The sequence below is a fragment of the Colias philodice genome, chromosome 20, assembly GCF_061535455.1.
Source record: "Colias philodice isolate Cphi_HAF_F1 chromosome 20, ilColPhil1 Martin Lab GWU primary, whole genome shotgun sequence".
Taxonomy (NCBI): Eukaryota; Metazoa; Arthropoda; class Insecta; order Lepidoptera; family Pieridae; genus Colias; species Colias philodice.
Window position 1 is genome coordinate 7,141,156 of NC_143105.1, and position 17,511 is coordinate 7,158,666.

Here is a 17,511-nt window from a genome sequence, read left to right on the forward strand (position 1 = left end):
TCTCGACCGTCTATATCTACAAAGAGAACGCAGATGCGAATCATCTGCTCCGATATAATTCGATTGGAGTGGGTCGCGGGGAATCCTCCCGGAATTCAGCCACGAGTTGCGGGGGAAGTTCGTCCGCTCTAAATCCGTCACACTCGCCGTCCGACCGCTTGGCGGGCAGCACGTTACGCTAAATATATCGGCGTTTGCGCAGGTCGCCGTACGTGACTCTGGGCGCGGTGCGATACACGGTACGCCGAGCTCCTCCGCCGCGGGCCTGCCCTTGCCGCTGCTGCTCCGGGGAGGCGGTGGCGGCGTGCCTCGGCCGCGCCAAGCCGGACCGCCGCACGCTGGAGCGTCTCCAGCGCCGCCTGGGCCGCGGCTCGCGCGATGAGCGGCCCTCGCGCCAGCAGCGCCTGAAGGACTTCACCGAGCGGCTCATGCCCCGCTCGCACGCCGCTCCGACTCCGCCGCCTCCGCCTCCGCCGCCGCCTCCTCCTCACACAGCGCCCATCCTGCCTCCTGTCCCGCCGCCGCGCTCGCGGCATCGACACAGCCCACCGCGCGGTGTCTCCGTGGACCGTTGTGATGACTTTGATACTGATAAAATTACACTAGTGCGCGTCGAACCCCGTTCGATTGTGGGTTCATATGCCCAAAAAACAATACCGTATCGAAGTGCATCATTCTCTCAAGGGGACTTTGTGCAAGACAAGTACTATCGCGGTAAACAGCCGTCGATTTTTGATTTCGGTAAACGCGTTTCGAAAACAGACAGTGCGCGTCGTGATGATTCCGCGAGTGTAACTGAAGAAAATGTGACTGAAGGTGGTTCTGTTGCATCGGTCGATTCCGCGGTAGGTTCGGATGAAGGATTACTTGCGCATGCGCTGCCGTCTGCGCGATCTCCGCCACCTGACGCTTTACATAAACAATTAGGTGCGCGTTCATTGACGCATCCATTGCCGCGCCGCGTGCCTCCTGTGCGGGAGGAGGACTCGACCGATGCGGGTGGCAGTTTACCCGCGTTAATGCCACCGCGTGTATTGCACGAACTTCGCGAAGAGAGTGACGGTTCTCAAGCTGACAGTGCGCAGGCGCACAGTGAGGGCACTTCGCCCTTAGAACCTTCTCAACCTTTCGCATTCCCACCCCTTCCCGCAATTCCTTCAAACGCGTGTGCTAATGTGGACTGTGAGTGTGCTAGTTTTCCAACTGTTATAGAATCTGCTAGTGAGTTGGATAGTTCAGTGCCGATCCCCGTACCCGTGTACGAGTGCATAGTGAAACAGTGGTCGAAGGATACACAGCCAGAAGAGGCGCAACGTTCTGATGCAGCTTCAGATGGATCTTTAGACCGGGACAAAGAGGATGAAATCATAACAAGTGAGCAAGTTGCCCATTTACTAGCAGCCGTTCAAAACCCATGTACGCCCGCCCCTATTGGCACTAGAGAGAGGCGTAGGCCATTAGATAAAACAAAGAGAAGAAAAGGCATTTACATTACAACGGCTAGCGATGATGGGGGTGATGATCCTCCACCACCGGTTAATGGCTGTAACAGAGAAAGTAGTGACGCCTCGCTGCAGGACATGAGATTGTCAGCAGAAACGAGAACGTCATCTGTACTTGGTGATAAATCAGACGATTCGTGCACTAACGGACCTCCAAGTCCAAGTGAAACCGCTCCAATGTGGTCGAAAACGGATGATGTTAGAGTTAGGCGAGCTAGATTTTCGCAACAAAGCTCGGACGAAAAAGAGGAGGAAGTATATAGAGTGCGCAGAAAATATGGGGTCACGTCACGGGGTGATTCTCCTTCAGAAGCTGAAAGCGATTCATGTTCGCGTGATCGCACTGCTTCTCCATCTCCATTCAGCCCTTCCGACACATCTGACGTGGAAGCCAAGAGGCAGCAGTTCACTAGGCCTTTCGGCAGAAATTTAGAAGCCCCCTCTAGCAGATCAGTAGAAATGGGCCGTAGAAGTTTTTCAGACGCAACAGTGCCAAGTCGTAAAATAAGTGCTGGAGCGGCTCCCACGTCAGGACGACCGAAGGGAGCACACACACACGTAAGAGCGACGTCGTCACCGTCCAAATTGGCTGGAGTTAAACCTGGAACCGATCTGCTCGCTGAACTTTTGCGCGGCAGCTCTGAAGCACTCTCCAATTCTTCAACATTCGACAACGTTATCCTCACCCTGCACCAACATAACGTGAGTACATTTTTATATTATGTAGCATTTAATGCAGTTGAAATTTTGAATAACAACAGCGCAGGCATTTGCGTTATTTCATAATATTTTCCACGCAAATAGCGTTAGCGCTTGTATAAATGCCAAAATTTATACGGATGTACTCAGTAGATTATTTCGCACGTCATTGAATTTCGTTTAAAGCGAATAATTTTTGTTACGGTTCCTCTTAATCCACGATCAGTATCAGGGCCGGTACGTTATTCGACAAACTGGCCAATGCCGCATGATTCACGCAACAGCTGTTTCAAAAAACATAAAAATCTTGAGGGCAATTGTATATAAATATAACACTGAACTTCATTATTTTATTAGTTTCGTGAAATTTCGCGGCTTTCGGTTTAAAACACTTATGAATGCTATGCTAAAACTGTCTACATTATTGTTGCAGCACAATACACACTTGTATTCATGGTATGTTAATTCATAGCAGAAGCAACACACGAATCTTATTTCCATTCTTTATTTTGTATTTTTCATATATGAACTTATTTAAAGTTATAATATCAAATTCTAATATATTCCACATTATTTTTGAAATACATACACTCACCGGCACGGAATCTTGGCCACTTACAAATTTGCCGATAAAAAAAGTTTGAAGTGTTTTTCACGATTTTTTTGTATGCAGATATGTTAACATATTATTTGTTTAATTTTATGGTAAGAAATCATTAAGTTTGAGAATAATCTTTTACCACTTTTTAAGAGTTACTCGAAATTTGTGATTTGTGCGGTTAAGCCGAAGTTACGAATTGTTCGTTTAAAACTTTTTTCGATATCGTTTATGACGTTTTAAGATATTGTTATTGTTGTACTGTAGTCAATGATCATAACAAACAATAAAAAATGCCGTTAACATCTGAGCAACCTGCTCAGGCCATCACAATGTTAGACCAATGACTGCCGCAACGTAAAGTACCTAATGTTCAGTACGTACCACGTTCAGCGGTGCACTATGCATGGAGAAGATACCAGGAGACTGGTAGCTACACGTGCAGACCAGGAAATGAAGGCATGAGGTGCACATCAGTTCGAGAAGACCCGTTTATTGTTCAAGAGATACTCAGAAATGGCTTTCTGACAGTTTTTGAGATACACCAGCGGCTCTAAAACACCAGGATAATAAATGTGAGTGAGCAATCGGTGAGAAGACTAATGAAGGAAGTTAATTTGAAGGTTTGCAGACCAGCACGCCGTCCAGAACTCCTCAGACATCACAGAGAAGCACGTCTTCGTTTTGCACGAGAACATGAAAACTGGACCCACAGCCAGTGCGCTTGTGAGGTGTTTACAGATGACTGCTAAGGCACTTTACGAGCTTCTGATAGCCAAGAGCCAGTATAGACGAGACGAGAAGAGAGTTTTTCACCCATCACCACACTCAAACTGCGATTTTTCATGGAGGGTCAATAATGGTATGGGGAGGTATAAGTTCCGATGCTCGCACGGAGTTAGTTATCGTAGATAATGCCTTAAATTTGATCAGGTACATTGAGGAAATTCTCCAGGAACATGTTCAGCCCTATTACAGGTTTATTAGTGAAGAAAATTTGCTACTAATACACTATAACGCACGTCCGCGTGTCGTACGATGCGTATAAGAGTACCTTCAAGAGGTTATTATTGAAAAATTGGAGTGGCCAGCTCGTAGCCCGGATCTTAATCCAATAGAACACATCTGGGACATGCTTAAAAGAAACATTAAGTTCGATTCCAACCCAGCACCAATGTTAGATAAGCTTAGAAATACAGCTGGGGCCGTTTGGTATACTATAGCTCAAGTGGACATCAAAAATGTCTTCTAGAGTATGCCAGACTGGATGCAAACAGTGTTTAAGGAAAGAGAAGGAAACACCCTATATTAAAAGGTTCAATATTTTTTATGGAAACGTTCTTTCTAATTTTTGTGCATTTTTTAAGAAATCATTTAAATTTCACAGGAAAAGCGTAAATTCTTGTTTAATTCATATCTACGCGGTAGTTCTTCTTATCAACTTCCAATTATTACTAAAAGTTAGTAAAAAAATTAAAGTAACTAGTTTTGATTAAATTTTTATTGAATTTTGTAGTAGAAAAGAAATAGTGCTATTTTACCCAAAAATTTGCAGTGGCCAAGATTCCGTGCCGGTGAGTGTATAATAGAGTTGTAGATAATCGTATAATTTTAATATAAAAATTAATCAAAATCGAATGAGAAATTAATCTTATTAAAGCAATATAAAAAATGTGAATGAAAAGTATCAGCGCAGTATCTGATTAATTTTCTGACTTTCACTGCTATCGCTCTCGATTACAAAATATTTTATTGACAATTCCAAAATCGTAATATAAAAACAATTTTAATTGCATGTCCGTTGGTATGCATTGCGTATTCGTAGACTAATTATAATTATATGTGAATTGTGATCATATTAATTGCATTAAAAATGTTTCGCAAGAAATAAATGTCATATTTCACATAAAACATATCTTTATAAATTATATTTCTGAAGAGTTTATTTCAACGCTCTACACTCAGAAACTTCTCGATTTGAAAAAGAAAAATTGTGTTATTGAGAATTATTGTTTAATTTAATTAGTTACTGAAACATTTTATTCGCCTGAATAAATTAAGTAAACACTAATATTCACAATTAGTCAGCATCGCATCGCTGATCGTTGTGTATTTTTGCAATTCCTTACAATTTAAGAAAGTGCCTTAATGAGAGATGTATGTACCCTTTTTTTGAAGAATTTATTTAACAGCACGTAAGCTAATTAAAAAAAAATATTATGAAATGGATAAGCATTTTGCATTATGATGATCAGCGATTTTTTATAGTTATAAGGTATACAAAATACATGTTTAATAATCGTAAAATAAAATTGATGCCCCTTGTAAACTTTCTCAGTCAAACTTAAAAGCTGCCGGTACTTTGTATCTTTTATTCATGTCACAAAGCGCACTGAAAGAGACAGATAACTTTTCAAATTAATCTGTCAAATTACATGAATGAACGCCACAGAGTGTAAAACGATTACAATTATCGTAATTTATATGAAATTAAGGTTGTTTCCGAACTGCCTTACAAGATAAATGTATCGAAATAATCATTGCGACACACCAAGAAGCTATGTGAAAAATGTAAATATACTGCGAAGGTCGTGGAGTGTGATTGACCTTGTAAAGGGGTAAATTAGGTCAATATGGGAATTAACCTAGTTTTGAAAACATTACTAGTCATCAAAGCGTGTTTACAATGTTATACGTCAATTTTAACTGGCGGAACGTATGTGTAGTTAAGTATGTATTGAGAATTAAATAAATTTTGTGTTGTGTTAGTTGTTTAAAATGATTGAGGCCATTGAGATAATATTAATAGGAGACGACACCGCCTACATCACTTATGTTCCACTCAACATACGTCATGTGACGTATGTTGAGCGGTATTTTTTAATGGTTTTAAAGTGAAACGCATCAAACATGCCTTCGTGTGTGTTACGATATTGCACAAATAATACGGAAAAGTGCAAAGGAATAACTTTCATCGTTAAGTACCTAACTAAATAATAATTTTTAAAACTTAGTTAGAGCAAAAAAATGGCGCACAGATTTTGTTCGTGGTGTCTCCTCCATACGTAGTAATATTATCTCAATGATTGAGGCATGTATCTTTTGATTTCGGAATTAATTATACAATATGTAGTTGAATTAACGTAATTTAAAGGTAGGCAAGTACCTATTAAGGAAGATAATCTACTTTGAAAGTTATTTTTCCAGTAGAACCACACCTTCAGTAGCAGTGCCATACGCTATACAAATATTTTTTAACCTGGAGTTTTCCTATCTTAAACGGAAAAGATGCTAGTAGTAGGTAATAACAGTATTAGTAAGTCAGTTTAATATTAGATCTAAACTAGTTCTTATGAGTATAAATAATTTCAAAACATTGCAATTCGCAATGTTTCTGAACCACAGCGACATCTCTAATTATATTAATGGCGCCAAATTAAAAATACAAAATGGCGGCGCCGGCTGTTGGCGCGAATCGGAACGATTAATTTTTATCGACCGCTACTTACAAAAATAAACATTCACAGATTAATAATAAACTTCGATAATTTTAAAAATAATATACCTGGCATTGAATATGTTTGGTTATGAGTTATGACTTATGAGGTTTTATTATATTTATTAGGAAGATGGATTTGTGAATAAAGTGGGCGAAATGCGATGAAATTATAGATATTTTCGATCGCAACAGATCTAAATCATAGAATATATAATAAATACTAAATGCAAACTTTACATACCTAACTTACAACTATGTAGATATAACATGATGATTGTCAAAAAAAAATTATATTTGGTCGTACACAAACCGATATATTCACGGGCTTATGCACAACACAACACTATCATGAAGATCATTGCAAAACATTCAATGCTGTCGGTAGATACATTATAAATATATTTAAAATATAATCCATACTAATATTATAAATGCGAAAGTAACTCTGTCTGTCTGTCTGTCTGTTACTCAATCACGCCTAAACTGCTGAACCAATTTGCATGAAATTTGGTATGGAGATATTTTGATACCCGAGAAAGGACATAGGCTACCTTTTATTGCGAAATATGTAGTATGTACCACGGGCGAAGCCGGGGCGGACCTCTAGTAAATAATAAATTTATTATGGAAAAAGTTGTTTAGATATAGTTATTGTTAAATTGAAGCGGACTTAAAAAAAAGACTAGATAATAAAGAATACGTTTTATAAAGCATGAAGTATTGCTGTGAAACACCGAAGTAATTATCACTAGGGTTGTAACGGAGCTCCGCCTCCGCCTCCGTTACTGCGGAACTTCCGCAAAGAATTTAACCTCCGCCTCCGCATCCGCCTCCGCAAAATTTATGCGGAGCCATATCGGAAGTTCATTTACGATCACAAACAACGCGCAAGGAGCGACGCTAGGCGACGCGGCCGCTCGGCTGCGTGTTTTCAAGTGAAATGGTCGAGTTTGCTTAAGCCACGGGAACACGGCCAAGCGGGTGGTGGGAGTGTGAGTGAATGAATAACAGGAATCAACTTGTCAAAGCGTTCGGTACCGCGATTGAGCCGTGATTGTTTTAACTTTTAAGTAATTTTGTGCGTAATTATTAGTTACTAGCTGCTCCGCGCGGTTTCACCCCCGTGGCTCCACCCCTGTTGGCCGTAGCGTGATGTTATATAGCCTATAACCTTCCTCGATAAATGGGCTATCTAACACCGAAAGAATTTTTCAAATCGGACCAGTAGTTCCCGAGATTAGCGCGTTCAAACAAACAAACAAACAAACTCTTCAGCTTTATAATATTAGTATAGATGTTATTTAAATAACGTGATGAAGCCGAAAACGAGTGAAATTTGGTAGTACTTTGTAGAAGTAGACGATAATTATAAATTTTCCGAACAAATTACACCTCCGCCTCCGCCTCCGTTAACCTCCGCATCCGCGGAGGCGAACCTCTTCACCTCCGCATCCGCCTCCGCCTCCGCTAAGTAGGCCTCCGTTACAACCCTAATTATCACATAGTACCCATGCATAGTAAATTGGCATTTTTTTGTTCATTACACGAAGAACAAATTTTCTCTTTCCCTACATTTTCTTTGAACAAGCATTTCATTATGAGTTGCCATATTAAATTTCTTATGAAAAATCTTTTAAAGCATATATTGTGAAAAGTAAGTTTTAAATGGCTTTAATAGATACATTGCATGTGTTTGTTATGTACATATAAATTGTATTTTTATACGGGATTATCCAACTTCTAAGTTCTAACCCTGTAATTTGTTACAGCCTTAGGTTACAACATTTTAATTTACAAATCTCCAAATCCATAAATGTTCTTAACAAGCGGGCTGCCTGGCTTTGTCCGTAGACCCTTCACTTATCATCACGAACATATTCATCAGTGAATTTTTTTTTAAATCGCTCCAGTAAGCAGTTCTAATCTGTATATTCAGACAAACAAATAAACGTCACCTTTATATTATTAGTAAGATAGTATATTAATTCCTCGTTAATATCGACATGCTCGTCTACTTTGTAACCTATATACAAACATAGACGGGCGAATGCAGTGCGACGCTATGCCCTATTTCTCATGTGACTCATACAAGCACTCGGATTTGATTTATCTTGCCGAATTCAAATCGAATCCTTATATTTATTAGCTATCGTGTAGGATTAGTATGAGAAATATTTAGAATGCGAGTGGCTTATACTATATTCTGTACTGACAGGCTACATGGGATAAGATCGTAAGTGTAAAAGTATATAAGAGAGAAGATAAAGGAATAAGAAGGAAAAGCGAGCCTCTCTATCTTGACTGTTTTCAAACAACGTAAAATAATTTTCATTAAATATTATCTCCATGTTTTATATCTATAAATACCTCTCCACCTCATCAGTCCATATGTGTTCCCACTGCTGGGACATGGGCTTCCTATGAGGGTACAGGCCATAATCCACCACGCTGGCCAAGTGCGGGTTGGCGGATGTTACATGTCGTCGAACTTTTGATTCTTCATCATGCTAGTTTCCTCACGTCGTTTCCTTCACAGTTCTCCGTTTTTTTTGACTTGCGTATCGAATTTAATTGTAGTTAAAATAATAAAAATTCTTCTACATTGATAAAGTTAAAATAATTCGATATTCTATAGTTTGAATTGTATAATTTAATTCAACCTTTGAGTTTCACATGTTTTTATATTGCCTTATAAGGCGTATATTTAACGCGTGATCAAAAATGTAACCTTTTACATTAATAAGTCTAAAAGTGTGAAGGTTTTTGTGTAATTTATTACATTGTATATGTAGGGTTTGAGTTTTAAATTTCGCCATGTGGGTTATTTTGCAGTATAGTTTTGGTTTAATAATACTACTATTAAGTCTAATTCAATACGTTTTTCGTTCCCACAACTAAATTTAGGAATCGTAATCATACTTCCTATGTATGAAAAATTAAATAAAAGTACCAACGTAGTTAATAATATTTTAAATAAGGGACAAATTGGAAATCTGGTAATTATTAGATAGCTTTTATAAACAGAAAATATAGAAATAGCAATTTAAATACTAGGTACAAAGTTCATACAAGTAAATTGTAGTTTTATTCAACTTTCCACTTGTACCAAGTTAAAAATTTATAGCACCACTTAAGTTCTCCGCTAGCAATTTATTGTTCAATTAGTCTTTAAATACTGGCTTTTCCTGACTTTCCACAGTTATTAGGTAATGTGAACCTTTTCATTATTATTAAGAACCACGTGGCTTTTATTAAAAATACTCATATTACGGGAGTTTATTATTCTAAACACAGAAAAAAAATATTATTAGGAAATAATATTTTTTTTCTGTGTTTGTGTTGCCGCAACAAAATCGTGCGGAACGGAGCGTTGCGACTGCGTCATCGCGTCGTCACGTCGCCGCGCCGTGCGATTGGCCGCGGATTGACCCCACTGTCCTCTACGACTTCGACTCGCCACGCAACCGCCGAGCAGGACACTCCCTCACTAAAATTATTCTACCAAACGCACTTTGTAATTTTTAAATATTAAACTATATACGCACAAGTTTATTGTCTTCTTCTTTCGTCATCAACATTTTCTGGACCTTCGACACCGGATCACATCCTGGATTTTGGAGACGCAATCGGCAAGGAAGTCGCAAAATTACAGTGCAGTTTGGTAAGACGGCCAGCTAATTTATCCAACCCTGTAAAGCTTCATCTGAGTGATACTGTGCTTTGTATATTCCAGAGCTTTCGGTGTTGCTTGCCTCCTCACGTGCTTTTACGCAACCGAAGAATCTGCTTCACGTGGCACGTAAGTACTTGTAGCTTTTTACTTCAGTCATTATGTCTCTTTCTGAGCAAAAGGAGCTTAAGGATTTGAGAAAAAAAAGGGGATTAATCAAATGTAGGCTAACGAATTTTAAGAAATATGTTTCGTCTTTTGAAAACGTGGATCTTGATACACATCAAAGGGCAGAACTAAAATTACGTATACCAGGTGCACAAAGTTTAATGAACGATTTCAACCAAGTACAAAGTAAAATCGAAGATCTTGTCCCGGAGTCAGAAACGGATAAACTCATAGAATCACGCGTAGAGTTTGAGAGGGAATATTATGTTGTCCTGGCGATGCTGGACTGCATGGTAAACCCAGATAATTCCGAGGATAGATCTGTTAATAAATCCATTGACTGTTCCTTAGCGCACGACCATACGACCTGTAACAATTTTAATAACGATTCAGTAAAATTACCGACTATTTCTGTACCTAGCTTTGACGGTTCACATGAACACTGGGTAGAATTTCGCGACACGTTTTCATCCTTAATTCACAATTCGAAAACAATACCACCGGTTCAAAAATTTCATTATTTAAAGGCGAGTTTAAAAGGCGATGCCAAAATCGTTATAGAAAACGTTGAATTTTCATCCGAAAATTATCTGGTTGCATGGGAGCTTTTATTACACCGTTTTAATAACACGCGATTGATAGTGCAAAGTCACATTAAGGCAATATTTTCACTTCAAAACGTCTCAAGAGAATCGGCTATTCAATTACACAATTTAATTGATACAGTTTTAAAAAATTTACGTATTCTTAAAATCTTAGGAGAACCCACGGAATACTGGGACACTTTGATTATTTATATCGTAGTTTCAAAGTTAGATCCTACCACTGAACGCGAGTGGGAACAATTTAAAAACACATTTTATAAATTACATAAGGACAAAATTATTAAACTAAACGATTTATTAGAATTCATTAAAGAAAAAGCCGATTTATTAACTACACTATCCGTAAATCACAGTAAACCTAGTATTTCAAATAAATTTTCTACTTACCAAAATAAAAATTCATCATCCAAAATTCATTGCAACATAGTTTCGGATAACAAACAATCTAAATCGCAATCCAATAAGTCGCGCAGCCATTACAAGTCATGTTTGCTATGTAACGAAAAGCATCAGCTGTATTCATGCCAGAAGTTTCTCGACTTATCTCCGCAACATAGGGTTAATTTCATAAATGATAAAAACTTATGCATTAATTGTATGCGCCCAGGTCATTTAGTTGGTACTTGTCTTTTTGGTCCGTGTAGAAAGTGTGAACAAAAGCACAATAGTTTACTTTGTGATGCAATTAAATTATCACCAATTAAACAAAATACAGTGACGTTAACTACGTACGAGCACCCCTCGCTTACTAATACGCATCCCGTTTCAGTGGTTTCAGTAGATAACGCACACATGCAACTTCAATGTATTAATCACGCACAAACCGTTATGCATACAAAGGATGACAATTCTTCGCAACAGATTGTCATATTGTCTACGGCGATAGTTGAAGTATATAATGAATCGGGTGAGTATTATTGCGCACGCGCAGTTCTAGATAGCGGAAGCGAGCGATCCTTTATAACGCAATCGTTTGCAAATAAATTAAATATACGAATATTACAGTCCACTCAACATATTCACGGTGTAGGTAATTCTATTACGCAATGTTCGCAATCTTGTAACATTGAAATTAAATCGCGCGACGGGAGCTTCACTGCCCGTTTTCAATGTTTGATTTTGCCCCAAATTACATCAAAATTGCCTACAACCACGGTTAATTTCAATCAGTTTAATATTCCTCATAATTTATTGTTAGCTGATCCCAATTTTTACGAAAGTCAACCTATTGATTTACTGATCGGTGCTGATTTATTTTGGGAATTAATAACCGAAGGAAAAATGCGCCTGAAAAGTGGTCCTTTCCTTCAAAACACCAAATTAGGTTGGATAGTGTCAGGTGCAATTAAATCTTTTCCGTATACTAGTAATAAAAAATTATCACATATTAATTGTAATTATTCGACATTATCCACGGAAGATGATTCACTCGATAAGTTAGTTAGGAATTTCTGGGAATTAGAAGAATTATCCGCGCCTAGCAATAAATTGCAGCAATTATCGAGCGAAGATAATATTGCTTGTGAGGAACATTTTATTCGCACAACACGTCGACTTTCCGATGGTCGTTTCTGTGTTTCAATTCCGTTGAAACAATCACCTGAGTTATTAGGTAATACACGCGCACAAGCTAAACGTCGTTTTTACGCATTAGAGAAACGTCTTCAGCAAAATACTAATTATAAAAAGATGTATTCTGATTTTATACAGGAGTATATTAATTTAGGTCATATGAGTCTCGTCAATACGTATGGGAATCCGCACTATTTCCTACCGCATCATGGTGTGTTTAGGGAGCACGCCACCACAACTAAATTACGCGTAGTTTTTGATGCGAGTATGAAGTCTAGTTCCGGCGTATCATTAAACGACATACAAATGATTGGACCTGCTATTCAAGGTGACTTGATTTCTATTTTATTACGTTTTCGCGAGAATAGGTATGTTGCATGCGCTGACATTGAAAAATTTTACAGGCAATTGAATATTGCTGAAGATCAGCGTGACCTGCAGCTGATCTTGTGGCGGGATGATCCCTCAGAGCCGCTGAGGGTGTACCGACTCAACACCGTGACGTACATCCGCACCGTATCTAAGTTGTAGATGTTTAAAGGAATTAGCCAAACACTCGAATATTCCGTATGTAGCCGATACTATTAATAATTGTTTTTACGTTGACGATCTCATAGTTTCATCGATTTCTATATTCGAATTAGAAAATATTTGTAAAGAAACTAGTAGTCTTTTAGATTCAGCATGTATTAAATTACGAAAATGGATTTTTAGTCATAATTTAAATTTAATTACGCCTAGCGTTAATGAATCGCAAACACACGATCTATGTTTACTGAATAAAACTTGTAACAATAAAACTTTAGGTATCGGATGGAATAGTCTCGATGATTATATTTATTATTTCACGCAAATTATACAAAAGAGTGAAGTAGTGACAAAACGTATTATTTTATCGTGTGCTTCACAAATATACGATCCGCTAGGATTATTGAGTCCGTTTATTACTATCGCAAAGCATTTGTTACAAAGATGTTGGTTGTTAAAATTGACGTGGGATGAATCGGTTCCTAACGAAATTTCGCAAATATGGGATAAATTTATAAATGGATTATCTTTTCTTAGCAGTTTACGAATACCGCGTCACGTTATGTGCATTGATCCAGTGCGAACCGAACTACATATATTTACCGATGCTTCACAGGTCGCGTACGGAGCTTGCGCATACGCTCGTACGATCAATGCAACAGCTGATGTCACAGTGCGCTTGATATGTTCGAAGGGTAAGATCGCGCCGACTAAACCTACATCTATACCTAGATTAGAGTTGTGTGGTGCGCTGTTAGGTGCACGATTATATTATAAGCTTATTGGATCACTACGTTCAAACTTTAATAAAATTGTATTTTGGACAGATTCAACTATCGTTTTAGGTTGGTTAGCTGGTATGCCTATTAATTTATTAAAACCTTATGTTCAAAATAGGACGGCAGAGATTCACGAGCTGACCAAGGAACATCCATGGCGTCACGTCGCAGGCAAGGATAATCCAGCCGATTTAGTCTCACGCGGGCAAAGTCTAGAAGCGCTTAGCTCCTCATCTTTATGGTGGGAGGGTCCGTTATTTTTACATAATGTACATTTTGAATTGTCCGATTTAAAACATTCCAAATTAATTAATACAGATTTACCGGAAATTAAATCTACAAATATTTGTTGTCACATAAGTAATAATTTAAACGATAATTTAATTATTTTTTCTCGATTTTCACAATATAATAGACTTAAACGCGCAGCTGCCCATGTATTACGTTTTATTAATAACGCGCGAAATAAAACTAATAAGTGGACAGGTTTATTATCAGTCGAGGAATTAAATCGTGCTGAATTAACGTTAGCAAAGTTGAGTCAACAGGAATCGTTTCCCGATATTTACTATGCGCTTAAAAATAATAAAAATATAACGAATATATCAGGCTACAATCAAATTTCTAAATTAAATGTATTCTTTGACGCAAATAATAATTTAATTCGTGTAGGTGGGCGTATTCAAAATTCGCCAAATTTTAGTTTTAATAAAAAATTTCCTATTTTAATCGCAGCTAATCATCATTTTTCACTTTTGCTTTTTCGGTTCGAGCATGAACGTTTACTCCACGCCGGGCCACAGCTTCTACTGTTTACGATCAGAGAGATGTGGTGGCCGGTCGGCGGCAGAAACCTCGCTAGGAAGGTGGTACATTCGTGCATGCGCTGCGCACGACTGCAACCGACTACGGTCGCGCCTATTATGGGGAATCTACCGCAGGAGCGTCTGGACCCAGGTTATCCGTTTATACGTTGTGGTGTCGACTGTCGACTACGCTGCACTGGCCCAGTGTTCACGTTGAATCGTAAAGGCAGAGGTGCTAAATTACAAAAATCGTGCATATGCTTATTTATATGTTTTGTTACACGCGCGGTTCACTTGGAACTTGTTAGCGATCTATCGTCGGAATCATATCTATTAGCTTTGAAACGTTTTATATCGCGGCGAGGTACACCCGTGACTATCTTTTCTGACAATGGGAAGAATTTTGTCGGTCTCATGAATGAGTTCAAAAAATTTTTAGCTACCTGTTCTGATGAAATTAAAGCATATATGCAACTTCGCAAAATATTAATTTTAAAATGATACCTTTTTACGCTAGTCATTTCGGGGGATTGTGGGAAGCTGGAGTAAAAAGCTGCAAGCACCATCTCAAACGTGTAGTAGGTAACGCACATCTAACGTTCGAGGAGTTTAGCACAGTATTGACCCAGGTTGAAGCTGTCCTGAACTCCCGTCCTTTGACCCATCTTTCCACAGATCCCAATGATTTCCTTCCACTTAGCCCTGCACATTTCCTGGTTGGTCGTCCGCTGACTGCACCTGTAACGGCTGAGCTGCTATACGACGTGCCTGAGCTTCGTCTCCCGAGGTTCCAGAGGGTGGAACAAATACGCCAGCACTTTTGGAATCGTTGGTCCAAAGAGTATGTCTCCGAGATGCAAACGCGAACCAGATGGCACCAGCACAAGGGGGATCTCAAGGAGAACACGCTCGTTCTCATTAAGGACGACCGATTGCCGCCGTTGAAGTGGAGCTTGGGGCGCATCCACGCGACATATCCGGGGAAGGATGGAGTAGCACGAGTGGCCGACATTCGTACTGCAGACGGCATCGTGCGTCGGGCGTTCACTAAAATTTGTCCGCTTCCTTCACCAGATAGCTGATTCTTCGCTTCGTGGTCGACAGTTCGTTGGAACCAGCACGTTCCAAGGCCGGGAGCATGTTGCCGCAACAAAATCGTGCGGAACGGAGCGTTGCGACTGCGTCATCGCGTCGTCACGTCGCCGCGCCGTGCGATTGGCCGCGGATTGACCCCACTGTCCTCTACGACTTCGACTCGCCACGCAACCGCCGAGCAGGACACTCCCTCACTAAAATTATTCTACCAAACGCACTTTGTAATTTTTAAATATTAAACTATATACGCACAAGTTTATTGTCTTCTTCTTTCGTCATCAACAGTTTGGAATTCCCTTAAGAACTTTTTAGTCATCAATGTTTAAATATGTATATTCTTCTATCTTTTCCTCATTACGACAATTTATTTAAAACTAGAGGTCCGCCCCGGCTTCGCCCGTGGTACATATTTCGCAATAAAAGGTAGCCTATGTCCTTTCTCGGGTATCAAAATATCTCCATACCAAATTTCATGCAAATTGGTTCAGTAGTTTAGGCGTGATTGAGTAACAGACAGACAGACAGAGTTACTTTCGCATTTATAATATTAGTATGGATTGAAGGAGTAAAATTTTCGTTTGTATTGCTTCCACAGATAAAAAAATAAACAATCAAGAAATAATAAGATCAACGTATTATTTGAAATTATAGTTTAAAATAAAATACTTTATAGTGTTTCTCACCTATGACATTTACGAGCTAGTATAAAAATATAGGTTATTTTCTTGATATCGAGTGTATTCAAAGAAATGAGTTGAAATGATAGCATGAAAATTTAATTTTACGTAGGTTGATATGAAAGAAACGAATGGATTTTTAAATATTGTATAGGTAGTAGAAGTTTATATTTAACATTATAATTGTTTCTTTTATCGAGTGGATGAACAAATGTGAATTTAATTGATATGTTAATAAACAATATATTTATATACTTACTGAATGTTATCAGCTGTGAATAATATCTATTAGTCCTCAGAAATAAATAATATTACAAAATTATCATTTAAGTAATTATATTGCTTCTTATAATTTATAAAAAAAATCCAAAAGGATCAGTCATATAAAATAGCCATCAAATTTCATTTAAAATCCACGTATTATAAATCGATTCAAACCGTTTATTATTTCCCGTTCCCAAAGCAGAATATTTATTTTATTTCCAATCGTTGAGTACTGTCGCCTAACGGCCGGCATTCGCGGAGTTTTTCAACGAAACCATTTTGGCACCTCGCCAAACTAACCATCCGTAAGTTTTTACTGCTCCAACAAAGAATACGTAATAATATTTCATATAGAAACGACATTCGAACGAACCCTTTTTTGAAGTGAAACTTCTTTAGGCGCGTTGAGATTAAAATTTCAAGGTCGCATCCTGACAACCCTCTTGAAAGCAAAATCTCTATGATTTAATATGTATGCGCTGTATTTTGTAATTTTAGTTTTCTGTAATACAGTAAGTAGGTATAGTATTATATCTGTGGTATAGACTTTGCACACATATGCGCGTGTACGCGAGGTATCTGTGTGTGTGTGTGTGTGTGTGCAAACAACGATATGTGACAGCTATTTTATATTTAATTTTAATGTCTCGGGGGTGTGATTACATTCACGATATCCTAGTGTGCAAATAAGATTTTTCTTTTCAATGCCAATTCATGTTGTATGTGTCTCTATACCACTATTTGTATTCTGTGCTGCCACACGATCACAAAATTTGTAAACAAAATAAATGTTTACACTCTTTGGTACCTACATTTAGCGAAATTATCCAGTGTTTAATTCTGTTAATATACGACAAATTCTTATCCGAATATTTTGAAATGTAGGTAGGTATACAAGCAAACAAAATCTCTTTATTATAATTTATAGAGTAAAGACTATAATATAAACCAAAGGTCGAAAAGTGTATACCTAGTGGTTTTCAGGTCACAATTTTGTCAACGTATTTAATCATTTTATGGGTCAATACAATTTCCCTATAATTAATAAA

General features: G+C 38.3%; 1 protein-coding gene and 1 long non-coding RNA gene across 6 annotated transcripts in view; one reads left to right on the top strand and one right to left on the bottom strand.

Annotated features, from left to right (window-relative positions):
- The window catches only part of LOC149479547 (rho guanine nucleotide exchange factor 17), a 108,706-nt gene that overhangs the window by 37,348 nt on the left and 53,847 nt on the right, over positions 1-17,511 (top strand). For all 5 annotated transcript variants that reach the window (XM_089708034.1, XM_089708033.1, XM_089708031.1 and 2 more), the window contains exon 3: positions 203-2,204. In XM_089708034.1, the coding sequence (XP_089564160.1) occupies positions 203-2,204 (2,002 nt within the window). The remainder of the gene's footprint in view (positions 1-202; positions 2,205-17,511) is intronic.
- LOC149479548 (uncharacterized) lies at positions 10,280-11,929 on the bottom strand. Its single transcript, XR_016317236.1, has 2 exons — positions 11,129-11,929; positions 10,280-10,503 (listed from the first exon to the last, which is right to left on the bottom strand). It is a non-coding gene; the product is annotated as an uncharacterized LOC149479548 (long non-coding RNA).